Raw genomic sequence first — 26,607 nt, 5'->3', positions numbered from 1 at the left:
CTGTAGCACCTCTATATTTAGCTTGGATTTCTCTCTGCGCACCGGGGTGCGCGCGCACGCGAGCACACACAACCCTATGTGCACGATCCCACCGGATCGAAGGGGCTTTTTTCCCCCTCATTCCCCACAATCCTGTTAGGATCTGTTGTTTGCATTGTGTTTTGTTTTGTTTGTGCCATCAACACAGGATTTATCAAACCCAGCTCTGGCTCCCGCTATTGTAGTAGCTGCATGGTTGTGCATAGGGTGAGATTAAATAGCGTGTGAATGAAATATGGGAGCGCAGCGTATAATTAAAGACCTTGTGCAGGCAATAGGAATAGCCGAGCTGAGCCCTGTCACTGACGAAGTTAGGAGGAATTTCAAGGCTATTGTCTTATCTGCCTTCAGTGTTCTAAAACAATGGGAGACTTCTTGGTCTGGACAAGCACCGGGGAGATTTTCCAGGGCAAAGGTTTGCTGAGAAGGCGTCCAGCTCCGCGTAAAGCTTCGCGATTTAAGCTCAGAAAGGAATGCTTCGTTTCCCACCCCCCCCCCCTCCCCAAATTATCTTTCGTGTATGCATTGCTTTCATTTCTTATCATAATATTTATTTATTAAGGCCTTTTGGTTTCCAGTTCCATTTAAGCCTGAGCCAGAATTGCATTAAAATAGCAAAGTAAAATTCCATCGTGCAGAGACTTGACAGATCCCTTCGGGGAAGGAGCGGGGTGGAGAGGGGGTGGAGAGAGGTGAGCTAAATCCTCACCGCCCGCTTCGCACCCGGGGCAGCGCAGGCTCCTCTGTACCGTACCGGTCCCAACTCCGGGCTGAGCTGAGCTGAGCAGGGCTGGAGGAACCCTTGGACCCCACTGGGGCTCAGGAGGCAGCGGGAGGAGGCTGAGGGACACGTGGGTTTGGGGTGTTTGGGGATGTCCCCCAGCTCCACTTGGCTTTCTCCGTGCTCCAGCGTTGAGCTTGAGCAGCAAGCCCTGTGCCTAGGGTGTGCTAGGGGAGGATGGGTCTGAAAGCCCTGGGGTGGTGGTGCCCAAGGATGGTGCTCATCACCGCACTGCCACGCTGATAGCTCACACGGTGCTTTCCCCATGCGGTGCCACAGGCTGCGTGCAGCTGTGTGGTATCACTCAAACATGCCTGTATCAGCTGTCCCACTCAGGGTGAGTTGGTTTCCCTGCAGAATGGTGCAGTGTGAGCAGGGTTCCTTCACGGCATCACGCTACCTCGCAGAGCTCTGAGGGAGGGAGCTCAGCTCAGCCCTGCACAGTGCCTGCTGGAGGACTGGTGTGTGCTGGGTTTGGTGTGTCCGGTTAGGACTGGGCTTGCTTTCAAGTGGTGATACAAACCCACGCAAGGCAGGGGAAGCTCCTGGCAGCACCAGTGCTTGGATGCTTCTGTCTTCCTTCACCTGCACCCGCAGCTCCCCAGCTTTTCGGCAGGGCCGTGCACCCCAGCCCTTCACCTACAGGCACAAGGGCACATCTTTATCCCGTCGCCTCTCTGGCAGCATCCCATAAATGCAGACATCCCACAGAGGCTGCAGCCTCTTCTACAGCCGTGGCACCTCCTGCACGAGGGGCTCAGTTTGCTTTGGTGGGGATGCACCTGCAGAGCCCACACTGCCGGGGATGTATTATTGTGTAAGGAGTACAAAATTTCCCAACTGCAGCATGGAGATGCTGTTGGATTCCCCTCCCATCTCCACCGGACCTCCTCCCCCTTGGCCTCTGCTTTCCTCCCTCTGCTGCATTCACAGTGTGCGACTGTTGTGCCTGTCCCCTCCGCCCCTCTGAAATATGAAATGTAAAACTGTAAACATTTCAACATACAGCAGTTCAAAGGAGATCTTTGACTGAGGGCGTCTGACATGCCCGTACTTAGATTAAAAAGGGGAGGGGGGTGGGAAGGAGGGAAGAAGAGTTTTTTTGTAACTGCCAACGGGAGTATAAATATTCAGACACCTCGAGTCTTCCAGTGCAGAGATGTATGGCTGTCTCCAAGCGGCTCAGGAGTTTTATTTTTTTTCTTTTATTTTTATATAGATTTTTTCCTTTGCAGACGGTCGCACCGGAGTAATCCATTTAGGAAAAAAGTATGCATGAATAACCTTAACCTTCACTTCCAGCGTTATAAGTCCCCCGGGAGGCTTCAGGAGAAGCCTGGGATGGCAAATAAAGTTTGCTCTGTCTCACGGCTGTGATTCGGAGAGGCTGTTTCCCACTGTGATTGTTGCTCCCCAAATACAAAACAAACACGCTCCTGAAGGCGAGCCTCGCTCAGCCGATAAGCAGGAGGAGCAACAGGAGCAATCCCCAAAGGAGCCACCCAAGTGCAGGTGGATGGGGAGAGCTGTTCAGCCACTCTCCGTAGTTCATGCCCATGCTTTTCTCTCCCTTTCCGTGCTCCTCCAACATCACTGCCCCATAGCACACCGCAGCCCACAGTTGGCATCTCCCATCCCCACCTCTGTGCAGCAGAAGCCATGTGCCCATCCCATCCCTGCGCACCTGAGTTAGGATTCCCAGTTCGGATGATGCATCTTTGGCCAATGTGCCCACACCGCCCACCCCATCCCACGAACAAATGATTAATAAAGTGCCCTGCGGTGTCTGAGGTGGTTATTAATACCCTGGTAAAAAGAGCTACTGAAGCTATAACGCTTTAATTTGGCATTAATGCCGAGTGGAAACTCCGTGCCTCTGCCAACAGCTACACACGTGTCTCTATACAGACAGGCTGCCTATAGAAAAACAAAGAATCAAACCAATTTGAAAGGAAACGCTGAAGCGCTGAGAGAAGAGAGAAAAAGGTTTTGTTTGTTTCGGGGTTCCCAGTGGGTTTTTGCCACCTTAGCTCAGCTCCATTGATGCAGTCCTTCTGCCTACAGATGAAGGCATCTTTACTATTATTATTTCTAACGAGGAAGTGAGGGGAGAGCCCAGCATGGGCTGTGAGGGCACGTGGAGCCATGCAGACATCCATTGGTGTGGACGCCCTGGGGCACCCAGCACCATCCCCTCTCTGAGCACTCCATCCCCATGGGCGCAGTGCGGTGCCGGGGCAGCCGTCCCCTGGGAGCGCTCGATATGGCAGTGGCGTTGCAACCGTCTGCCTTCTTCGGCTGCCTTTGAAATGGAGAATAAAGCTGCAGCTGGAGCGGAACGGGGCCCAACGGCGAGCGCTGGAAAATCCCACCCACAACGGGATAAAAAACATCGTGCTGGGCGCTGCCACCTCCTCCAGGGCTGTGCTGCGGGCAGAGCCCCAGCACTGTGCTGCTGACCCCAAGGGCATGGGTGAGGGTTGAGGCGAGTGTGCATGATGTGCTCCCATTAGTGCTACGTAGCCCCAGAAGTGTGGCTGGATCCAGAGGTGGAGCTGGGTGCCCTTGGGTACATCTCTGGATGGGCTGTTGTATGTTCATTGCAGTTCTGCCTTGGGCAAAACCCCTCAGTTTGGGGGATTTGGGGCACAGTGCACGCACTGGAGTTTGAAAAAGGGCAGCTTGGATTATTGAAGAGGCTGACCCCAAATCCCAGCCTGGGGTTGGCAGGGATGACCTGCTTGGAGGATCTGACCTCCCAGATCTGGAGCCATGGAGCAGACCCATGGCTCAAGAAACTCATGTGTTCAAGAAACCTTTAGATGTGGTACTGAGTGACATGGTTTAGTGGGGAAATATTGGTGGTAGCTGGACAGTTGGACTGAGGCATCTTGGACATCTTTTCCAACCTTGAAGATTCTGTGATTCTGTAATAACACGAGGGGGAAATGGTTTCAAACTAAAGGAGGGGAGATTTGGGTTGATATGTGAAAAAGGTTTTTTACAACAGTGGTGGTGGGTCTTCTGGAACAGGCTGCCCAGAAAGGTGGTGGATGTCCCCATCCATGGAGACGTCTGTGGTCAGACTGCACAGGGCCCGGAGCGCCCTGATTGAGTTGTGGGTGTCCTGTATCATGGCAGGGGACTTGGACTGGATGGCCTTTGAGGATCCCTTCCAACTCAATTCTATGAACCCCAGTGGCAGCGTATGGAGTTGGCATATTGGCATTGCTTTTTCTTCAATCTCCCATTCCGTTGGCATGGAAATCACATCCCTCACACCTCTGCGGCCGCTGGAAGCACCTGCGGCAGTGCCATGGGCACTTTCAGAGGCAGAAACCTCCCACAGGAAAGCATGGGTGTCCCAGCAGCAAAGCTGCTCCATGGGAAATGCTCCTTGCATTGACAGGAATGTAAAAATTGGGTTATTTCAGAAGGCTTTTTTTTTTCCTTGCTTTTTTACTCCGTCGTTTCTTAAAGATGCTCTTTCTGAGGAGCCAGGATTTCGGTGTTCCCAAGGTAGGATCCCTGCCAGCGTGGGGATGGCTCCTGGAGTGGCCAGGAGGGTATTTATTCATGCTTCCCACACACACACACTTTTTTATCCTTTTTTCCCTCGTTTTCTAATCCTGTAACCTTTCAGAATGTCTCCAGCTTTGGAAAAATTACAGAGTGGCAAATTTATAATGTTTTCTTTTGTACTTTTGCTGCTGTGTAATCTTTCCAAAGTTAGAGGAGTTTTGAAGTTACAGAATGGAAAAAAAAAAGGATAGAAAAAAACCCCATACATGTGTGAGAGGGAAAGGCACGGCATTGTTTTCAGCATCACAACACACATTGTTCATTGTGTTGACTTTGAGGACAGAGAAGGGGGAAAAAATAGGAAAAATAAATCTAAAAAAGTGTGATTTCTGGCAGAACGCTGGGAAAATTTCAGCTCTGTGGTGTGCAAAGGATGCTTCGTGTTTGGGGAGCTTTCAGAGAATGGCGATGGGAGGTTTTGCTCATCCGCTGCTGAGCAAAGTGGAAGCACGACCTCTGTGTGCATGAGATGCTAGAGGAGCTGCACCCAGATCTGTGCCCCTGCAGCTCAGAGATCTGCATCATTTCATGGAACTGTAGAATCATTACAGTTGGAAAAGACCATAAAGATGGCCAATCCAACCCCATCGCATCCCACCGTGCCCATAGCCATGTCCCTCAGTGCCACATCTCCACGGTTCTGAACCCTTCCAGGGACGGTGACCCCACCACTCCCTGGGCAGACTGTGCCACTGCATCACCTCCCTTTGAGAGATTTCTTCAAACATCCAACCCGAACCTCTCCTGGTGCCAGTTAAGGCCATTACCCTTCATAATTTGATGAGCCCCACGTAGTGCAGATTTGGGAGCTGCAGAGCACCAGCCCCTGTCCTGCCGTGTGCACACCTGGATGTCAGTGAGTGTGAGTGGCTCCAGCTGTAGGGATTGATGAGTTTGGGTTTGAATGTGATTCAGTGTTGGCTTTGGTTTCTATTGGGTCTGCCAAATGGGCAATGTTGGACATCCCAAACGCATCCCTTTGCTTTGAGACCTGTGTGCACCGTGAGTGCTGAGGTGGGTACCTGGAGTCTATAGGGTGCCCAGTGGGGCATCCTGTAACAGCAATCACCGTCGCACCTTGCCATGGCTGGGAGGTGACAGTGGGGATGGATGCAGCGAGGCTCTCTCCGAGGTCAGCGTTGGGTCCAGTGTGGGGTCTTGGCCCTGTGGTGGCACCAGGGCTGTCCCTGTGGGTTGCAGAGCGGGTGCCTGTCCCCACACCACCCCACAGCTCCGCCGCCGTGGTGGGTCAGCCCCCAGCCCATGATTAACGGCCCAAGGGAGGCGGTGGTGGCCGCGGGCCATGGCTAATGTCAAACAACAAATATGAATGCGTGCTGTAAATATTTATACAGTGCACAGGCACATGCTGCCTCCCTGGTGCAAGGATGACTCATATCCCCCAGCAAAAAAAACCCCGTGGTGGCCGGAGAGTGCTCAGCCCTTTGCTCCTCCATCCCAGCATTCCTCTGGGGCTGCCCACCCTCTGCTGGCTTGCCAGGATGCATCACTGTCTTCAGGGACCTCCCGGAGCGCCTGCGTTCTTTGCATTGCAGAGAGGCAGATTTTGAAGGCAGCTGGGAGTATCTCTGCCTTGGGCTCGTGGTTTCTGGGGTCCATGTCTCTCCTATGGGAGGTGGCAGAGTGGGATGCACTGAAGGTCCCCAAGCCCATGCATGATGCTCAGCCCCCACACCACATCCTCCACCCCACACAGCTAAGGCTTCTCCATTTCTTCAGTGCCGTTAAAACCTCCGCTCCCTTTGCCTCCTGCCACGGTGAGCCCTTGGGCATTGCTGAGGCTGTTGCCTGCAGTCTTATGCTCTGGCCAGGAGCTTGTAGATAGGAGGGAGAGTGACCTGTTACATGGGCAGATAGTGATAGGACAAGGGGAAATGATTTTAAACTAAAAGGGGAGATTTCCTCCTGAATATTAGGAAGAAATTTTTTCATCAGAAGGCAGTGAGGCTCGCACTGCTGCTCAGAACTGTGGGTGCCCCAACCCTGGAGGTGCCCAAGGCCATGGATGGGGCCCTGGGCAACCTAAGCTGGTGGGGGGCACCCAGCCCGCAGCAGGGGTGGGGCTCAGGGGGCCACGAGATCACTTCCAACCCAATCACCCCATGGCTCTGTGATGATGCCCTCCATGCCCTGGTGCTGTGAAATACATCCCAGCTGTTGGATGGAGGATGCCCATAGAGGCAGTGCTCTTGGCTGTGCCCCTGAGGAAGCGGTGATGTTTTTCCCAGTTCTCCCTCCCTGGTTCCTGCTCTCAGGTTTATTTATTGTGGTCCTTGTTAATTTGTGCACATTCCTCCATGCCTAAGAATAGAAAGTAGTGACGATTATTTGGGTGACTGGTTGGCTCAGGAAGCTGCTAATTGGAGACAGAGGCTTTCACCTCTAGCTGGGCTGGTTCCAGCCTGGACTTCTGGTGTCTGAGCATTGCTTCCCATCAGCTGTGTGAAATGATCACTGGCTCCCAAGGGAGCTTTAATGAGAGTGAGTGCACAGGTGATGCTGTTCTGGAGCACACCCATCACCAATTGCACTGGGGCTGGGTGCAGTGATAGGGAGCAAAGCAGGGGAATTTCTCCCTTCCTCCTCCCCACTCTGTGTTGTGTTGCTTGAAAACTTGCATGGCTGCTATGGGTCTGTGTACTCCTTGTTCCCATCACTTCCTTTCCCCTTGCAGATGTGGATGAGTGCGTGGAAGGCACTGACAGCTGTCACATTGATGCCATCTGCCAGAACACACCCAAGTCCTACAAGTGCATCTGCAAGTCTGGCTACACTGGTGATGGAAAGCACTGTAAAGGTAAGGCTGTGCTGCTGGAGCCCCTCCAGTGAGCCCCAGGCACCAGAGGGGCGTTCCAGCCTGGTGTGGTGACACTGCTCTGCAAATAGCCACGTTTGCAAAGAGCTGTGCTGCTCCAGCCCCAGGAGGGTCACCTGGGCTTTGTTTGCAACAAATCCAGGCTTTCTTCCTGCAGGGTTTGTAGCCCAGAAGCTGCAGAATTAGGTCAGTAGGTAAAACATGAGAAGCTTAAGCATGTATGTGTTCAAATGAAGCAAGGAAAGGAGGCAGGAGAAAACTTCCTGAGTCAGGAGGAGTACAAATAGTGATGGAACAAAAGCAAGATCCCAGCTCAGTTAGCACACAGACATGCTGCCCTCAGGAAATCCCAAATGGTTCCTGGGCTCGCGAGGGGATTTTCCTCCAGGAAGGACAGTCAGTGGGGCCCTGCTATGCACTGAGAGTAGACATGCCTCTGTGTGGAGCAGGTGAAGCCATACCCTTCCCATGCATCGTCCTTTGGGTGCAGAGCAGGGGAGCAGCTCTTGGCTGGGATTGCCAGTCTTGCAGCAAGATGGTGGTACACAGAGCTGATTGTTACTCCAGGGTGCAGGTGGGGCTCTGCTCCCCTGTGGGGCTCAGAGCAGCAGTGGGGGGATGCAGTAGGAGCTGGCGAGCAGCAGCAGGGACCCCGGGGTGACACATGAGCTGGATCAGGGACTGGGCTGGGATACACAGCAGTGCTGTGCTCCCTGCAGCTCCCTCCCCTCCTTTCTCTACAGATGTGGATGAGTGTGAGCGGGAGGACAACGCAGGCTGCGTCCACGAGTGTGTCAACATCCCCGGGAACTACCGCTGCACCTGTTACGATGGCTTCCGCCTGGCACACGACGGCCACAACTGCCTGGGTGAGTGCCGCACTGCCTCAGGGATGGCTCTGTGGGAGGGTTTGTTGTGCTAAGGTTTGCTGCTGGCTGAGGTTGCTGATTCAATGGACCTTGGCAGCGTGAGGTCCTCAGCATCTTTGCTTTTGCCAAGAAACCGAGGCAGTGGCAGCCTGCAAAGAGCTCAAACCCAGCAGATTTGGGAGTGTGCAAGCACCAACAGCTTGCATGTGAACATGAAGCTAGCATGCAGATAAAGCAGGCACAGCCCTGTTTTGTCCCTCTGTCCTTGCAGAGGGCCAGGACCCCCATGCACTTTGCTTGGCTCCATGCTGCAAGCCTCATCCTTGCACTTGCCACGATCCCACTGATTTGCCTTGCCCCAAGGAGCGGCAGCTGAGGGCTTTCAGCCTCCTTTCCAGGCTGTTATGTTGCTGGTGCTGAAAGCAGATAATCTGCAAGTTGCATATTTCAGATGTGGTGTCTGGGAGAGCTGCTGGCAGCAGAGGCACGGGAGATGTCTCGTGCAGCGATGGCTCTCCAGGGATGGGGACAACATTGCTTCCCATTGCACAATGGGGATGCTGTGGGTTCTGGGACAAAACTGGATGGGGTTCCTCCATATGTTGGGGTAAGGTGGGATTGGAGGGCTGGGTTTGGGGCTGGCGGATGGAAGCAGCGCGTGCTGCTATGCTGCCGGAGGCAGGACCAGCCTGCAGGGCTCTCCTGGGCGCTCGTGCTTGAGGTCAGCCCTGCACCTGCCAAAATAGATGAGTTAAGAGCAAATACGGTGGAGATGTGAGCCGGCGAAAGGGCTGGGTAAATAATCCTGAGGCCAAGACAAACCCGGCATCTGCCTACGGAGAGCTGCGCATCCTTCCACTGCCCCGAGCTCCATCCGGCTGCGGCACGGCCGAGTCCTCGGTGCAGCCGCGCTGCCCGCACCCCAACGCCCGCTTCCTTCCGCAGCGCCCGCGGGGGCACCCGACCGCCCACCTCCCCCAGCCCGGGCTGCGGCGTGCTATTTTCTAATTAGTGTCTGCAGTGGGGTCATTAATGAGCTCATCACTAGAGGGGGGAGGGGGAAGGGATTCTGGACACATACGCTTCGCATTAACTGCCATCACTGGGAACTTTGCAGCCTCCTCGGTGAAGAGGGAGATTTACACAGCTGGAGGGAGCGCAGGCGGGCGGCCCTGCCTTCCCCTCCCTGGGGAGGATGAGCCCAAGGAGAAGAAAGGGAAGCTGGGCTCGGCGAGTCACAGACGTCGTGTGTTTACAGAGTGGGGTGGGAGGGGAGCAGCGGACGTGGGGCAGCCCCGGGTCCCTGCAGCCCTTCCACAGCTCATCCCAATGAAGCATCTCAGCCACGCTGCTTTGCTTTCAGGACAGCACGAATTTACCCTTTGGAGCCCATTCCACAGAGGAGGATGTTGATACTCTTTGCTCTTTGGCTGCAGGGATGAGTCCTGGGGAGTTTTCCCCACCTTCATCCACCCCAACCATAGGCATGCTTTTCACACACCCATTTGATTGGAATGCAGAAGCAAAGCAAAGCCAGGGTCCTGCCCAGGCTTTGAAATGCCCAAATGGAGAGAAGCATCCAGGATCCCATGCTCCATGCACCAAATAATCCTCAGCCATTGGGCGCTTCCCAGGGAGAGCTGCAGGAGAGGTCCAGCTCCTGCCACGTGCTGATAGGTCATTGCTGGGTTGGAGTGTGCAGCAGCCACTGAGCATCCCCTCCGTGGGCGACCTTTTGAACCAGGACAGGAATTCAAGCCCTCATCCTGACACGGGGCCTTCTGGCTTCTGCCTGCCTCGTTACATTTAATAAAATAGGTATTAGAGCGGCGGAGTCTCGTTTCAGCCCTCGGTTTGGAACAGCTGCCTCCTCATTTTTGTGCAGGCCTTGAAGGAGAAGTTGCAAGATGTTAAGCCCTTGTTATAAACGGGGGATTTGAGGAGAGTTACTGGCATCTGCAGGACATTGCTTGGCTGGGACAAGACCTGGGGAAAGCTGGGAGCCCTCTGCCATCACGTGGGATGTCCTGGTTTGTCCTCCAGTGGCCTCAGGCGGTGCCACTGCTCAGTGACAGCTCTCAGCCGGGGCTCAGCCCCACTCTGAGCGTCCCTGGGCTGCAGCAGCACAGTGCGCAGTGCAGTGCTCGGGGTGTATTCATCCCAAAAGCAAGGAGTTCGGTCAGGCTGTGTTCCCCCGTGTGGGCTGTGAGCCCCTCTGTGCTCTGTCTCTATGCTGCTCTTGCAGTTTGTCCAGTATCCACTGCTGGCAGGGCTCAGCTTTCACCCAAGCTCTGGGATGCTCGAGTTTGCAGAGGTTTTCTTTGGCACAGGGCTCCCTGCTCCCGGTGCCGTCACCCAGAGAGGACGGGGACACAGCAACGTGGGGCTGTGGCACTGATCCTGCAGCACTCAGGCTGAGGTTTTCATCTCTGTCTCCTTCCCAAGCCGGGATGCTGCAGGGGATTTGAGTCTCCTTAGAAGTAATTGTCCCCGCTCTGGGCTAGGGTTCCCCATAATGAAGTCCAGGCGCTTCCCCACCAGCAGCAGACAGAGGGGCACAGCCTGCCCAGGGATCTGGGACAAGGAGAACCCCTTTCTCTGTGGGTTGGTGTTCCCATCTGCAAAATGGGGCCACCGCATTTTTTGCTTCTGGAGAAGCTGTGTGGCCTCTGAAATCCACCCCTGGATGTGCCTTGGCTTCATCCCCTGCAGCATTCAGCATCGCCCTTTCTTCTAGCTGGGGGACCAAGGATGCAAAGCAGAAGCTGTTTGCTGCACAGCACATTCCTGTCCCACTCCACTCAGTGCTGCGGAACCACTCTCACCTCCATCTCATTCCCTTTGCAGACCTGGACGAGTGCTCAGAGGGCAATGGCGGCTGCCAGCAGACCTGTGTCAACATGATGGGCAGCTATGAGTGCTTCTGCCGGGAAGGCTTCTTCCTCAGTGACAACCAGCACACGTGCATCCAGCGCCCCGAAGGTCAGTGCTTGGCACCCCCTGACTCCTTACTGCCCCCCTCCAAGGAAGGACCCCACTTTGGGGCTGTAGGGTAACCCCAGATGCATCGCTCAGGTCCGACTGCAAGGAGCAGTGTCACTTTTTGCTGTGGCAGTGACCGTGGGGTGGTTGTTGCAGGGGTGGTTGATGGCTCCCGTGCTCAGCCCTGCACCGTGCACAGCTCTGGTGCTGCTTCCTGACCCCCCTCGGTGCTGGGAGCGCTGCGAATTTAAAAGCAAACTTGGCACGAGCACAGTGCGAGAGGACACTGCAGGGCTAATAAACATCCCAGAGCAAAACCCTTGCAGGCCCCTTAATCAAGCTCAATAATACCAAACGGAGGACACTAATCCCACGGCCAGAGCCTTTTATTAAACAAAAGGTACCCGGAGCTCCCCGCGCCGCTCTGCGAGACGCATCCTTTCCTGCCAGGTCTTGCGCAGCACCGATCCTTCTGTCTCAATATCAGCTCTAAATTGCTGCCGTCTGGAGCGACCTCTTCGCCAAAATATGAGGAAATGAGAGAGAGGGTTTTTTTTTGTTGTTGTTGTTTTTCTTTTTTTGCGTCTCTGCTGATTTTTATCTCTGCCGCTTGGCAAAGCGGCTGCATGGGTTTCGCTTTCCTCCTTCCCAGCTGTGCCGATCCCTTGTGTTCCCCGGCGTATCTCGCCCAGGCTGGGATGGCTCAGTGGCATTTCTGCATCCCCATCCCATGTGTGTGCCTGGCAGGGTTGAGGTCGCCGCCGCCGCCATGGGTGGCCCCGCTGCAGGCAGGGACACAGGTGCTGCCTTTTGGAGCCCATTTTTGAGCTGAGCATCTGCAGAGCATCATCAGCACAGGGAGGGCCGTGTGGGTTCTGCATCCCGAGGTCAGCTTTGTGGATGCTGCCTGCATGCTCCCTTCACTCAGGTTTTGGAGTGAAGAGAAGGGGTGAGAGGGTGGGAGCTGATCCCTGGGTTGTGAGCCCAGAACCTGGGAGTGCTTTGGGACTGGGTGTTGCTCACTCTGACTTTACTCCTGGGTCAGGCACTGCCAGGGCGAAGCATTGAGCGTTAGAGAGCTAAGTCTCACTTGTAGGGCTGCTTCCTTCCTTCTGGGGTCTTTGCCAGCACTGCGTCTCCCTTCTCTTTCCCTCTCTCCTTTCCCTCTGCTCTTTCTTTTGTGCTCTCTCCTTTCCCTTCTCTCCCTCCTTGTTGTGAGCAGATGCAGAGCGGTGAAACGCTGCCGGGCTGGGAGCCCCTGGCACAGAGAGCCATCAGTTCTGATAAGATCCAAAAGGAAACCTTCCCTTTGTAGCAAAAACCAGCTGCCTCAAACCCCCATCCCTGCACTCCCGCCGTGCTGCTGGGCACAGAGGGCAGAGGGGAGCAGGAGAACAAACCTCAGTGCTGGTGACCTTCTGGAGCTTTTCTTTGCTTCCTTCTCTCCTTTAGAAGGAATGAACTGCATGAACAAGAACCACGGCTGTGCCCACATCTGCCGAGAGACCCCCAAGGGGGGCATCGCCTGCGAGTGCCGCCCGGGCTTTGAGCTCACCAAGAACCAACGCGACTGCAAACGTAAGCAGTGCATAAGGGATGGAGAGCCCAGTTTCTCTCTGCGGCTTTGTCACGATGGCACAGACCCACCCCAGCCCTAATTCCAGCCTGAATTGGCACTGCGGGTGCAGCACCTTCTATCCATGTCACACCAGCTTTGTTTTCTCACGAGGAAGATGAGCAGAGGGAATGTGATTGGCACAGGGGGAGCACAGGAATCCTCTCCCCGGGGCACACAGTGCTCTCAGCCTGTGTGATCTCCTGCCAGCATCTCACTGGCACTGCCAGGCTATTAAATATATATTTCTGTCTTTATGCAATTGTTTTTATTTTGCTTCTTGCTCGCTGTCTTGCAGCAAACGGGTAAAATTGCTGATGAGACACAGTTTTAATCCTACGGGGCTGTTTTCCCTCCAAGTTAAAGGCAAAACACGCCCTGGGAGGGCTGGCAGGGGAGCACCTGAGTCATCCTGGAGCCCATGGAGGTCTCGCTGTGCCCCCGTGTCACTGCTCTGGTGCTCAGTGGGTCCCCTTCCACCAGGTCTACTGATGGCATTTAGCAGATCTGCCCAAAAAACCACCCACATGACCACACAGGAGTTTGTATCTGCCAAGATCCTTCCGGGAAAGCCAAAGGGTTTTCGAAATTATCTAAGAGGGAGGAACGTGTTTTAGGACCTGGCTGAGGTTCCTTTGTGCCACCCAGCCTGGGAGGAGGGGGGACATGGGGAGAAGAGGGGTTGTGGGTTATATCCCCTATAGTGACCCCTGCGCTTTGTCCTCCTCAGTGACGTGCAACTATGGGAACGGCGGCTGCCAGCACACCTGTGATGACACGGACCAGGGCCCCAAGTGTGGCTGCCACGTCAAGTTCTTGCTGCACTCCGACGGCGTCACCTGCATAGGTGGGTGCAGAGTCCCCATGAGGGATGTGGGGGATCTGTGTTGGGGCTTGGGGCCGCTCGCTCTGTGCCTGAGCGATGTGCCTTTGGGTGAAGGAGTGCTTTGGGGATGGGGCACTTCCTTCTGCCAGAAGTTCAAGGCTGATGCTGGAGCAGCTCGATGTGGGATGCTGCAAGCATCCGTAGGTTTGATGCCGTGTCACCACCCATAGGCACAGAGCAAAGTGATGCACTGGGAGCAAGAGTGGCTTTTGGGATGCTCTGGGCAGGGGGGACGTGGGGACAAATGCGTTGCGATTCAGTGTGCTGAGGTCCCCACCTGCCTTCATGCTGCAGGAGGGAAAGGGGTGTTGATGTCCCTCACAGCAGCGATTGTCCCCATGGTGCCACCACCTCCATCCAACAGCAGCAGGGAGGGAGCTGGAGGGGACCATGTGCTCCATCCCAAGTTGGCATCGAGGGGTCTCAGCTCAGGAACAATTGTCTTGCAGAAGAAAAAATAATAACCAACAACCCCGAGAGCCCAACCACCCCCAAACCGTCCTTTTCCTGTATGTGTTTTCAAACTGGGAAACATCAAACAGAGATAGAAGTTTTACTGGTTTCAGATGCTTGCGCTGCCTGACAGCTGATTTGATTTAAAAAAAAAAAATGTTACGTTTGGGGAGTGATGAAGTCCACAAATTGCTCCAGACATTTCAGTTCTTATTGCAAAATAATTAAAAAATAAAAAGGGGGGGGGGGGGGGGGGTTGGGAGCAGCTGGAGGCAGCAGCCAGCTTTGGGCTGCTCATGGCACAGGGACTGCTCTGTGCTCCCCAAGCTCTGACCTCAGGCCTGAACTGGGAGGGGGGGTCCATTCACTGCAGCACTGTGCCCCCAGCAGAGCCCCCTGCCCGCTCCCAGCCAGCTCTGTGTAGTGCTGTACCCCATCCTCAGGGCAGCAGGGAGCTGAGTGGGGTTTGCTCCATTGCACGCGTCTTCTCCCTGCTTGCTGCATCCCACCCCAGCTCAGCACCCAGCCGGGTTACTTTGCAGCCCACTCACCCCTTCTCTGTGTGTGTGGGGCACCGGGGGAGTGCTGCTGCCCAAAGGGTGGTGCTCCCCACAGGGCTCTGTTTGATGGAGGGTCTCAGCGTGGAGCCTCAGGTGCTGCAGGTGTGAGAGGGGCATCTCTGTGCTTCAGCAATCCCACGTTCTCCTGAGAGCCTTGACCAAAACGTGCCCTTTCTGCCCCAATCTGTGCACAGCATCTCTCAGGGTGGCACCTCCCATAAGCTCTGCTGCATCCTTGCAGGCTCTTCTCCCCACTCCCACCTTCCTGAGGGTGATGAAGCACCGTGACCACAGATTTTGGGGGGCAGCTCTGAACCCCCTGACCCCGTGCCTCCATCCACATGGCTCTGCAGGGACAGTGCTGTTCTGCACCATATCCCTGTGGGGGGGGGGGGGTGCCAGCACCCCCCCAGCCGCAGTGGGAACACTGTAGGATTGTGCTCTAGGGACAGATTTATGGCCGAGGTGGGGGCTGAGGTACCTGCTCGGATATTTATAACTGCCCGGGTTTGTTTTATGGCCAGGGCTCAGCAAACAGCCCCGCACCCCCCCCCACCCCACCCCAGTACTCCCACCGCCGCCCCCTCCCCTCTCTCCTTCTCCATTTCCTCTGAAATATTTCATCATTTCAAGGGGAATAAAGTTTCCAGCGTGGGGAACACAAACTCTCTCCCCGGGCTGCGGGCTTTGAAATCGTACGCGGTGCTTTTGATGGGTTGCCGGGGCCGTCCCCTGGTCCAGGTTCCCTTCAGATCACACCACGCGGCAGGAAGCGCGAGCAGCCCCTTTGAGTGACGGTTTCATTACGCTACGGCCGGTGTTTTTCATTTTTCCGCTTTTTATTGCCGCTTTTAAAAACGAGGATAATGAAGAACATGCCTGGGAGCAGAGCGGGGCCAGCGCTAATGGCTCCCAACGCGTCTGCAGCGTCGGGGGTGGGGGGGATGGGAGCTGCGGGGGGAGGCCGGTGACCTCGGATATTTACGTTGATGCTCTAAAAGCGGCCTTTAAAATAAAACAAATGCGCAACAAATCGCCCTCCGGATTAAAGCCTGGGTCGGGTCAGCCCCGGGGTGCGGAGCCATGGGGAGGCGCAGCTTTGGCTGCTGTGATTTTTCAGCTCGCTGAGAGTGTTTGTAGGGTGAAACCGATGCTGGAGGTGCAGCTCCTATCCTTTTGGTGTTTGGGTGAGCCCGGAGCGGGAGCCGCGGATGGGCAGGAAATGCGATTAGGTGGGGAAGGAAACGAATCCAGCTCCAGTTTTATGGCAGATTTCCTGAGCTGCGTCCGGGCGATTTGTGCCGCGCTGCTGCTGGGCGGTGCAGTGCCGGGGAGTGGATCGGAGCTGGGAAAGCAAAGCTGTTGGGGCAGGAGGGCTCTTTGGGGGGGGCACAGGGCTCAGGCACACGAGGTGGGTGGCTGAGGGCTCACCGTGCTGCTCCGATCACGAAGGAGACAACGTCCCTTCTTGGCACTGCAGAGCCTTGGAGGTCCCGCGTCCTTGCTGACAAACCCCTGCCCTTGGGTTGGGTGCCCACGGGGCAGGCTGGGCTTCCTCCTTCTTTTTCTCTTTTCTCCTCCCTCCCCCTGCACGGACCCGGCGTTGTGTCTCATCCAACAGGGATGCAGTCATCCCCAAACAGCTCCGCACGCCCCAAGCATCCCCATCCCCACATGCTTCGCTCCGGCCCAGCTGCAGGGCTCCATCCCTGCACAGGAGGCACTGGGCTGCTTCATCCCTCCCCAGAACACCCAGCATAAGGCAGGACAGCCCTCAGCTCTGTGCCACGGCTCCCCAAAACATTCCCCAGACGGCCCTTTGGGTGCAGCCCAAGCTCACTGAGGTTGGGCTCAGTCCCTCCTGCCTGCCCCTACCCCGGCGAGTGCTCGTTTTCGCTCTGCTGAGAGCAAGGCACCGTTCCCTGGGACTAACGGGCTCTGCACTAATGCTCTTTGTTGCTCGCTTTCTCCCGCGCCTGCCCTGCTGCTTGAGCAAAGCGCCGAACTGGTGGGGATCAGAGAGGCCGGGGGTGACGCAGACAGGGTGATGGATAGCACAGGACCCAGACCTCAGGTTTGGATCCCTCTGGGAGGTGGGGGACCATTTCCACCAAGCTCAAGAAGCAGTGGAGTGGAAATCATTGTCGTGTGACACCAAGCGAGCTTCCTTGCTGGACACTGTTTCTAAATCACTTTTTTATAATGTCAAACAGGGGAGAGACACTTCCAGCAACACGTTATCCTTGAGACGTTTTCTAATGGTAAATATTTTTGTTCTCTCTTTCTCTGTGAAGGGGTCTCGCCTCGAGATGCTCACTGGGGGGGTGAGCTTTGGACTAACTGCATGCCCGCTTTGCACGGCCGCGCTGCCAGCACTAACAGGCACCGCTGCTGCTTGCACGCTGCGCCAGCACACCTTGGGCTGCAACCAGCTCTGCTTTTGGGGATGCACAGAGCAGCAAAGCCCTCCCTGGCTGTGCTTGCATGATGCTGGGCACTCGCCTTGCCTGGGCCGGGGGTGATGGTTTCCTTGTGCCCATCTCTGCAGCTGTGGCTAAGGTGGGAGCGTTGGGTGGGAGCAGTGCTTCAGAACCGCCCCGGTGCTCCGCTCTGTCCTGTTGGGGATCAGAGCCACCTCTTGCAGTGGGGCCGTTACAGGAGGCGTCTGCAGGAGTTGTGCTGCAAGACCAGGGCACCAGGCATTGCTCAGACCGTGCAGGGCTTTCTCCCTGAAGTGTTTGCAGCCTGCACTATGCACCTCTCCCCACGTCCCCTCCTCTCTTTCCTTCCCCATCAGGTGACTGCTGGCAGCACCTGCAGTGACCCCCCTCCCAGGAGCCCTTGTCCCCAGCTCCTGGTGACACATGGCAGCACTCCCTGGCTCTTCCAAGAGGATCCCTTCCCTGAGCCCCACCCCACCAAACCTCACTTTGGGGGCTCTGCAGAACCTTCCCTAGGCTCCTTCTGCAGGCAGCACCAGGGGGACCTTCAGTTTGGTGCTGAGCACACCAGACCCTGGTCACTCCGTGCTTCTCCCCATAAGGCTGTGGGGCTGATGTCCCTCTGCTGCCTCCCGGGAGGTGGAGGCAAACCTGGAGCAGTGCAGGCAGTGGGAGCGCGGGGCACACATGGGGCGCGTTTGGACCCGGTGACAGTCGGTGGCAGTGGAGGACACTGCAGGGGCATTGTTGTGGCACAGTGAGGTTAGGATGGAGCGTGTGCGTGTGCGTGTGTGTGTGTGTGTGTGCAAGCTACTTTGTCTTCTTCCTCCCCAGGCAGTGGGGGCCCTCACCAAATGCTGTGTGTGCAGTGACTCACGCTGGCTTGCAGCTGCCAGCACCGCTGAGCAGTGCTCCTGTCCCAGGGCCACAGCATCCATCCCTGACCCTTCATTTTCAGCTACATCAGAGCCCTGCTTTGCTTACAAAAGCTTTCTGCAAGTTCTGGGATGTGCCTCTTTGCTTTGCAAAGGGCTTTGCTCTGCTGTCCCTGCAGGGCTGAGTCCTGTGCATCCCATGCAAAGCACTCTCTGCAAAGCTCAGCCCTGACGGTGCAAAGGGGATGGATGGCCGGGAAGAAGGGAGCTGTGCTCCTGTTGCTCCAGAAGCGTGGGCTTCACTCTGAGCAGTGACACCATTAACCCATTCCTGTGGGCTCTCCCTGACCGAGCTGCTGCAGCAGAGCTGAGTTAAATTCTTAATGCAGCCTCCAAGAAGTTCCCCTTCCCTTTGGTGCAGCGTTGTCTGCCCTGTGCTCTTTGCTGGTCTGGGGCTGCAGGGTTCATATCTGCAGAAATCCATCCCTCGCCGTAACGTTTTGTAATTGTGCTGGCTATTAATTGCATGAAATGGTCCCTTTGTTCTCCTATTATGGGACATCATAAAAATAGCAGCAACAAGACGAGCACAGAACGATCCCAGCTCCGTCGCCCTGCAGCAAATGGTTGCACGGTTCCGTCACTGGGCCCCATGCAGAGCGCAGCAGAACCTGGGATTTGCTCTTTCCAAGGAATTTCTTCAAGGCATTTTCATGTCGGGTTCCTTGAAGCCTCATTTACCCCTTGCCCGGCCCTCCGAAGGGAAAGGCTTTATTACCCTCTGTGAACAACTTCATGCACTTCAAACCATTGTTCTGGCGGTTAGGACCCAAATTGAAGATTGATGTCACAGGGAAGCTGTCAAGCTGAAAACGCTTCGTTTCAATTAGTGCCCCTTCTGCTTTTACCAGCAACAGCTGACTTTGATAATGCTGGAAGAATTAGCTTTTTTTTTTTTTAAGGGATTCTTTTTTCCACTGATGCTGCTGGCATGTATGTGTGTGTATGTATGTATGTGTGTGTGTATGTGTGTGTGTATTCTAATTTTACAAAGCATCTCCCAAATAAGCCTGGGCAGCCGGATGCCCATTGGTGACACGTGAGGACAGCACGGACGTGGGTTGGGCAAGGAGAGCACTGTGAGGCAGGTGGGTGCAACTGATGTGGGGTGAGGGCTGTGCACCTGAGTGCATCTTGCACAGCTGAATGCTGACAGCGCCGTGTGTCCCCCACTGCCTGCAGCCCTGCTCTCGTGGAGGCTCCTGAAGAGTCCAAAAGTGTTCTGTCCTTTGTTTTATGGTGGCAAACCCCCCCCTTCCCCAGCACTGCTCCGTCCATACCTGCGCTGCCCTCGGACAGACAGATGGGGCTGTCCCTGCTCCCATGTCCCACCACAGGGACAGATACCCCTTCTCAAGTGCCGGATGCTGGAAGGCAGGAGGGCCGTGCAGAGGACAGGGCAGTGGGAAACCTGGATGCTTTTCCCTGCCTGCAAGCTGGGATGTGCCACATACACTCACTTTTCACCTCTGGATCCCACCGGGTCCCCTCTCTGTGCTCGAGGGCGTGTGTTAACCGGGAAGCATTAAAAACCCACAGGTGTTTCAGTGGGGCAGGGATTGTGGCCCCCCCCTCCGCCTCCCCTCATCTCCTCACTGCTGTGCTCCTTCCCTCTCCCTGCAGAGACCTGTGCTGTGAACAACGGGGGCTGTGACAGCAAGTGTCACGACGCGGCCACCGGCGTGCACTGCAGCTGCCCCATGGGCTTCATGCTGCAGCCCGACAGAAAGACCTGCAAAGGTAGGAGTGCCCTCTGACCATCACTTATGCCCGCAGGGAAGTTCTCAGGTGTAGCTCAGCACGTTGTACCCGTGAGGTTTGCTCAGGTTTATGTTTGCACCCACGGGTGGAACTGGAGGACCACCTCTGTGTGCAGGTCCTGTGCTGATGCAGCACCCCTGGGCCGGGTTTGCAGCGCTTCCCAGCTGCCTCCTGAGACGGGACGGTCCCAAATTCTGCACCGAGCTCTCATCTGCCCTTTTTTAGGATGCCCATTTGGCATCAGAACGCATCAGCACCGCGTGTGTCCGCGCAGGGGGTGCGGGGGACGCTGTGACCCCGGGACCGGACGGGGGCAGTGCCTGCACTGTGTCATCCATCAGCTTCGGGAACTTGACCCTGCTTGAAAGCACAGCCCCAGAAGGCTCTGCAGCCGCCCGCCCACCTGCTGGCTGCTCCCGGGAGCCCCCTCCCCTCGTTATTTCTTCAGGGCTGCCTCTCTGGTAGCACAGTTTCCAGGACAGAGCAATAACCCGCAGCCGTATCCCCGCGTCTGGGGGGTTTTATTGCCGCTGCGAGGCGGTTTACAGCCGGTAACAAAGGGAAAGCCCCGGCCCCAGTGCTGGCAGTGGGGAGGTGGGCAGACGGCCGCCTCTTCCTGCCGCCCTTCCATCTCACAGGTCCTTTCCAAGCAGTAAATCGTGCGATTAGTTGGGAAAGGGAAGGAAAAAGAATATAAAAGCGGAGCCGGGAGGGTTGGGGATGAGCGGCACAGCACGCGTGTCCCTGTCCTCCCCGCCCCCTCCCCAGACATCGACGAGTGCCGGCTCAACAACGGCGGCTGCGACCACATCTGCAGGAACACGGTGGGCAGCTTCGAGTGCAGCTGCAAGAAGGGCTACAAACTGCTCATCAACGAGAGGAACTGCCAAGGTGAGGGCAGCGCGGGGACGCGGTCGTCACCTCTCACTGCCCTCTGCCCCCACCTCTCCTGCAGCGGCTGCTTCTCCGGGCTGAGCGCCCTGAGCTCAGCACCCACCCAGGCACTGCTGGGCCGTTTGGGGGGCACGGGAATCCCCCCAGAGCCACGGGCAGCACTCAGCCTCAGCTGCAGCCTCCCCTGAATCGCGGGGTCTGGGTGCGATGGGATGGGGGGGGGGGGGTTGGTGCTCCAGGGCTGCGACTGCTTTCATCTCCATCCAGGTTCTACGCTCTTACAAGCTTGACGTGAGCGTGGCAATTAACTTAATGAAGCCAACGAAATGATGATCAAACCCTCTGGGCCGGGCTCACCTGCGCACGCGGGGCTGCCCAGCCCCAGCCAGGTGCCCTGCAGGGCTGCACAGACGGTGCTGGCACCGACCCCAGGGCAGGACCTGCCCGTGCAGCACACCCTGTGCACCGGGCAGCACCGGGGCACCGCACCAAGGGCACCGTTTGGCACATCTGGGGGCTGCGCTTGGGGTGGGAGAGGTGGTGGTGGTGAGGGGGGTGGGCTACTCTGGCTGCAAATGGAACAAGCAAGGAGTTTGGAGCAGAGAAGGTGGGACACTGCCCTAGAGCATCCCAGTGTGGCGTCCCAGAGTATCCTGGTGCAGCACCCAGCTTGCACCACAAGAAGGAGAAGCGTGCCAACCCTCACCTCCTCACCTCGCTTTTTCACCCCCCCAGATATCGACGAGTGCTCCTTTGACCGGACCTGCGACCACCTCTGCATCAACACCCCTGGCAGTTTCCAGTGCCTCTGCAACAAGGGCTACACGCTCTATGGGCTCACCCACTGTGGAGGTAGGGCTGACTTGGGGGCTGAGCACTCAGGGCACCCAGAAATGGGGCAGCCCCATGGCTGTCCCCCAGGGCGGGTGGCAGTGTCCCACGTCCCCGCCGTGCACCCCATGCTGGGGCCGTGCAGGGAGAGCACATGTAGCCAGACGTTGGTGTCTGCAACTTCAAACGCAGCGGCAGGAACAATTTGCGACTTGTCTGCAGGGAGAGAGGGAGAGAAATCCCCAGCATTGTTGGCAGCGAGATGGGATGTGGGGTGGGAAGGGGAACATCAAAAGGGGTTGATTTAAGTTTGACGAGGCGGGGGCGTGCAGTGCCCCGGGATGCAGATGAAACATGCAGGGGGGGGGGGGGGGGGGTGCAGGAGTGTGTTGTGGCAGCAGGGGGGTGACCTTACTCGTGCCACATGTGCCCCACTGCTCCTGGAGCAGCCTGCTCCAACCCAGCCCCCCCAGGATGCAAGAACCCCGCTGGTGTGTGTGCTTTGTGTCATTTATCTGTCCAAAATCACATCCCTGAGATGGTTCAGCATCAGAGCCGGGGGGTCCCGCTGCCCCCCCCACCTCTCCCTCTGTTCCCATAGATGTTGATGAATGCAGCATTAACCGCGGAGGCTGCAAATTTGGCTGCATCAACACACCTGGCAGCTACCAGTGTACCTGTCCTGCCGGCTGCAAGCTGCACTGGAACAAAAAGGACTGCATAGGTATGTCCAGTCCAGACCTGCTCCAGCACAGCCCGGGAGTGCCATGGTCCCAACCATCACCTGGGGCTGTAGGGAGCAAGGTGGGGGTGGGTGGAGCACTGGGATTTGGGGAGTTCAAGTGAAGGGTGCTGCAGGGTGAGCTGCTTTGGTCTGCGGACTCTTTGTCCACCTCACGTGGGTCAGGATGGGATGGGATGGAATGGATGTTGTCCCAGGGCAGGGGAAGCAGGACATCTCATTGCATCTTAGACCATGCCTAGGGCTGGCTGTGGGCTTTTGCACTGGTGATGCCCCTAAAGGAACAGTTTTCATGGCCCTGGCCATGCCCTGGTACCCAACTGACCCCTTTCACTGGGGAGAGATAGAGCCAAGGGCAGCTCTGCCCCCCAGATTCAGAAATCCCAGGAGTCACAGTGCAAGAAGGAGCTGGGGGCAGGGGGAGGGTTAAGATGCTGCTCTGGGAGTCCCACACCACACTGTCTTATCCCAGCTGGGTGGGTGGGGGGGGGGGTTCCCACCGTGGTCTCTGCTCTGTGCCAGCCATGGGTGTCCCCACTTGTCCCCACCAGCCGGTGCATGTCCCTCAGAGCTGGTGAAATGCCTGTCAGGTTCGGTGCCACCACGGGCCACTCTCACCTGCAACAAGACGGGCAAGAAGGACAGCTGCGCCCTCACCTGCGCCTCCAAGGCTCGTTTCCAGCCAGGTATGGGGGGGACAGGAGGGTCCCCATCCCCTGCGTGGCCCAAAGCAGGGGCAGAAGAGCTGCAGTGCCCTCAGGGTGCAAAGGAGTGTGGTTTTTGCTGGGGTGGATCCGTGCAGCACCGGGTCACTGCAGTGCAGTGCTGGGTGCTGCACCCTGGGGTCTCTGCACGGCTGCTCCGGGGGGATGGAGTGTCTGCACCGGGGGCTCAGCAGCACACCAACACCTGCACCTGCTTCCAACAGAGTCTGACAGCAGCTACACGGTGAGCTGCGGGACGCCGGTGCTGCGGCAGGGCAGCCAGCACAGAGCAACCAACAGCAGCCAGCAGTGCCTCGGTAAGGGGCTGCGGGCAGCCATCCCCCTGACCCCACACCGCCCCCCACCCACGGGTTCAGCACCCGCCTTTTCTTTTAGAGACTGTCGCTGCCCCAATCAAGCAGAAGGCTTCCTTCAAGATCAAGGATGCCAAGTGCCACCTGCACCCGCGGGCTAAGGGCAAGCAGGACGAGGGGGGGAAGGCTGTGGCACAAGGTGAGCAGGGGCGGGGGGATGCTTGTCCCACCCAAAAGGGACGGGGCGCTGATTGTCACCCTGCATGCAGGCGGTGCTGCACCCTGCTCCGACTGCCAGGTGGCCTTTGTCAACCTCAAGTGTGACTCATCCAAGAAGGGGAAGGGCCGCCGGGCTCGCAACTCCTCCGGCAAGGAGGTGACGCGCATCACACTGGAGTTTGAGGCAGAGATCAAACCGGAGGAGACCACAGGTGGGCTGGGTGGAATCCCGTGGTGTCCCCAAGGAGAGCTGCCATGGCACTCATTCTGTGCTGGCTGGGCATCCCGCAGAGCCCGCAGCTCTGCATGACAGAGAGAATCCTGTTGGGTTTCTCTCTTCTCTTATTGCTGTTCTCTCTGCCCCCCAGCCAGCTGCAACCTGCACTGCCTGCGACAGAAAGTGGAGAAAAAGCTCAAATCGGCCATCAAAGCCCTGAAGAAATCCATCAACCAGGAGAGGTTCCTGCTGCGCTTCGCTGGGATGGAGTACGAGGTGGCGAGGAAGCTGAGCGTGGCCCCGGAGCGGCAGGAGAGCTGCGGGCCGGGCCAGCAGCGCCTGGGCACCAAGTGTGGTAAGGGAGCAGTGCAGGGCGCTGGGATGGGAACCGATGTGTCCCCCCCCCATTGGGGACAGCCCCCCGGCATGCCACTGACCTCCAGCCCTGGCTCTCAGTTAGCTGCTCGCAGGGAACCTATTACCACGGGCAGACGGAGCAGTGCGTCCCCTGCCCCTCTGGCACCTACCAGGAGAAGGAAGGGCAGCTCTCCTGTGACCTGTGTCCCCGCAGCGATGCGTTCGGCCCCGTGGGAGCCACCAACATCACTGGCTGCACAGGTAGGGGGGTGCGCAGGGGACCGGGGAGGGGATATCCACACACCAACCCCGATGCTCCGCCATCAGTCCCTGTCCAGAAGAGGCAAAAGCTCTGAGCACCCCCGGGAATTGCCCATCTGGCCGTAGGAACAGCATTTAGGAGGACCCCCATCCCCTTTGTTCAGATGGAGGGACAGGGAGCTGGGCACGGGGCACTCTGTGGGCTGCATCCCAGCAATGGCTGTGCCCACAGGTCAGTGCCCCCCTGGGCAGCACTCCACCGATGGCTTCAAGCCCTGCCAGCCGTGCCCGCGTGGCTCCTACCAGCCCGAGGTGGGGCGGGCTCTCTGCTTCCCCTGCGGCGGGGGGCTGACCACCCGGCACGAGGGAGCCCTCTCCTTCCAGGACTGTGACACCAAAGGTATGTCCCAGCCGGTGCAGGGCGGGGGGGACCCGCTGGGGCTGTGCCAGTGGTGACAGAGCTCTGTTTGCTCTCCGTTCCCCCAGTCCAGTGCTCGCCCGGGCACTACTACAACACCAGCGTCCACCGCTGCATCCGCTGCGCCGTGGGCACATACCAGCCTGACTTCAGGCAGAACTACTGCATCGCCTGTCCCGGCAACACCACCACCGACTTCGACGGCTCCACCTCCGTGTCTCAGTGCAAAAGTAGGTGGGCAGTGGGTGTGATGTGGTGTCAGTGGGGTTCCTTCCCCAGAACCACCCCCAGGCCCCTCAAAGTAGCATATTCAGACATTGCTGCGCCTCGTGTGGGTGGGCGTGCGTGATAAGGAGCTCTGCCACACCACCCAGTAAAGCTCTGCAGTCACAGTGCCTTTGACACCAATTTCCCATCCCTCTGTGCCTCCTATTCCTTGCCCCTTATGCCACCAGTTTCCAGTCCCTCTGTGCCCCTTATGCCACCAGTTTCCAGTCCCTCTGTGCCCTTCATGCCACCAGTTTCTTCTCTCTGTGCCACCAATTTCCCTCTGTGCCACCAGTTTCCAGTCCCAGTGCCTATGCCACCAGTTTATCTGTGCCCTCTCTGCCACCAGCTTCCAGTCCCTCCATGCCCTCTGTGCCATCGGTTTCCATTCCCTCTGTGCCACCACTTTCTAGTCCTTGTCCTCTGTGCCACCACTTCCTTGTCCCTCTGTGCCACCAGTTTCCAATCCATCTGTCCCTCTCCTGCCTTGCAGATCGCCAATGCGGAGGCGAGCTGGGCGAGTACACGGGTTACATTGAGTCCCCCAACTACCCGGGGAATTACCCCGCCAACGTCGAGTGCACGTGGAACATCAACCCACCGCCCAAGAGAAAGATCCTCATCGTGGTGCCAGAGATCTTCCTGCCCTCTGAGGATGAGTGCGGGGACGTCTTGGTGATGCGGAAAAACTGTAGGTAACAGAGCGTGGTGCGGTGCTCATGGGAGGAGCTGGGGGAGGACAGAGCAGAGCTGATGAATGCCAAGGGAGAATGGCAGGACCCTGCGTGGCAGTGGGGCGGGTTTATGCAATGGGAAGGTTGTTGGAGGGATGTCAGCATCATGCTGCTGCTGTGCTGCCTTGCTGCTTTGCAGGGATGTGCATGGAACGAGGGCCGTTTGCAAGCTTTTCAGCAATCCTCAGGGTTCAAAACCTTGGAAGGAAGGAATTGCTTCCATTCCAAGGAGGGAATGTCACTGTCCCTGCTATTAAACAGGGGTGGGGGGGTCAGCCTCACTGCCCACAGACAAGCCATCCCCGGTGTCCCCTGTAAGCGACCCCCCACAGCGAGGTGGGGGTCATCACTCGGTCCCCCCACAGCCTCCCCATCCTCCATCACCACCTATGAGACGTGCCAGACCTACGAGAGACCCATCGCCTTCACCGCCCGCTCTCGCAAACTCTGGATCAACTTCAAAACCAGCGAGGCCAACAGCGCCCGGGGCTTCCAGATCCCCTACGTCACCTATGATGGTAAGCACGGGGCGGCAGCATCCCGGCCTGGCGCTGCCTGCCCTGCTCCCCAGGAGCCCAGCTTACATCTCCCATGCACTGGGGAGCTCAGTGCCAGGGATTGGGACTCTGGGTTTGGGGAGGCCTGCCCTGAGCTGGTCTCTCACTTGGCTGTTGCAGAGGACTACGAGCAGCTGGTGGAGGACATCGTGCGGGACGGCAGGCTGTACGCCTCCGAAAACCACCAGGAGATCCTCAAGGTGAGCGCTGCTCCCCATCACCTCCGCTGCCTGGCACTGCTGGGGTGCGCACGGTGCATCGCCCGGGTTTGGAGCTGTGCTGGGGGTGCTGTGGGGCTGAAGCAGCTGCACGCTGCGCCCGGGATTGGGGCTGACATCAGCTTTGCTTCCTC

General features: G+C 57.3%; 1 protein-coding gene across 7 annotated transcripts in view; it reads left to right on the top strand.

Moving 5' to 3' along the window:
• SCUBE3 (signal peptide, CUB domain and EGF like domain containing 3) overlaps nt 1–26,607 on the top strand; it is a 42,123-nt gene that overhangs the window by 12,959 nt on the left and 2,557 nt on the right. For 2 of the 7 annotated variants that reach the window (XM_040653022.2, XM_004935034.5), the window contains 21 exons: nt 7,098–7,220; nt 7,982–8,107; nt 10,955–11,089; nt 12,542–12,667; nt 13,435–13,551; nt 16,817–16,864; nt 19,603–19,719; nt 20,509–20,631; nt 21,370–21,486; nt 22,067–22,189; nt 22,759–22,893; nt 23,136–23,228; nt 23,308–23,424; nt 23,495–23,656; nt 23,813–24,016; nt 24,118–24,279; nt 24,512–24,679; nt 24,766–24,927; nt 25,458–25,655; nt 26,064–26,216; nt 26,376–26,455. In XM_040653022.2, coding sequence (XP_040508956.1) covers nt 7,098–7,220; nt 7,982–8,107; nt 10,955–11,089; nt 12,542–12,667; nt 13,435–13,551; nt 16,817–16,864; nt 19,603–19,719; nt 20,509–20,631; nt 21,370–21,486; nt 22,067–22,189; nt 22,759–22,893; nt 23,136–23,228; nt 23,308–23,424; nt 23,495–23,656; nt 23,813–24,016; nt 24,118–24,279; nt 24,512–24,679; nt 24,766–24,927; nt 25,458–25,655; nt 26,064–26,216; nt 26,376–26,455 — 2,789 coding nt within the window. The remainder of the gene's footprint in view (nt 1–7,097; nt 7,221–7,981; nt 8,108–10,954; nt 11,090–12,541; nt 12,668–13,434; nt 13,552–16,816; nt 16,865–19,602; nt 19,720–20,508; nt 20,632–21,369; nt 21,487–22,066; nt 22,190–22,758; nt 22,894–23,135; nt 23,229–23,307; nt 23,425–23,494; nt 23,657–23,812; nt 24,017–24,117; nt 24,280–24,511; nt 24,680–24,765; nt 24,928–25,457; nt 25,656–26,063; nt 26,217–26,375; nt 26,456–26,607) is intronic. The other 5 variants (XM_015299004.4, XM_015299003.4, XM_040653023.2 and 2 more) reach the window with 5 other exon arrangements.

Source organism: Gallus gallus, chromosome 26 (genome assembly GCF_016699485.2).
Source record: "Gallus gallus isolate bGalGal1 chromosome 26, bGalGal1.mat.broiler.GRCg7b, whole genome shotgun sequence".
In the NCBI taxonomy this organism is placed as follows: Eukaryota; Metazoa; Chordata; class Aves; order Galliformes; family Phasianidae; genus Gallus; species Gallus gallus.
This window is presented reverse-complemented; position numbering and strand designations above follow the sequence as displayed.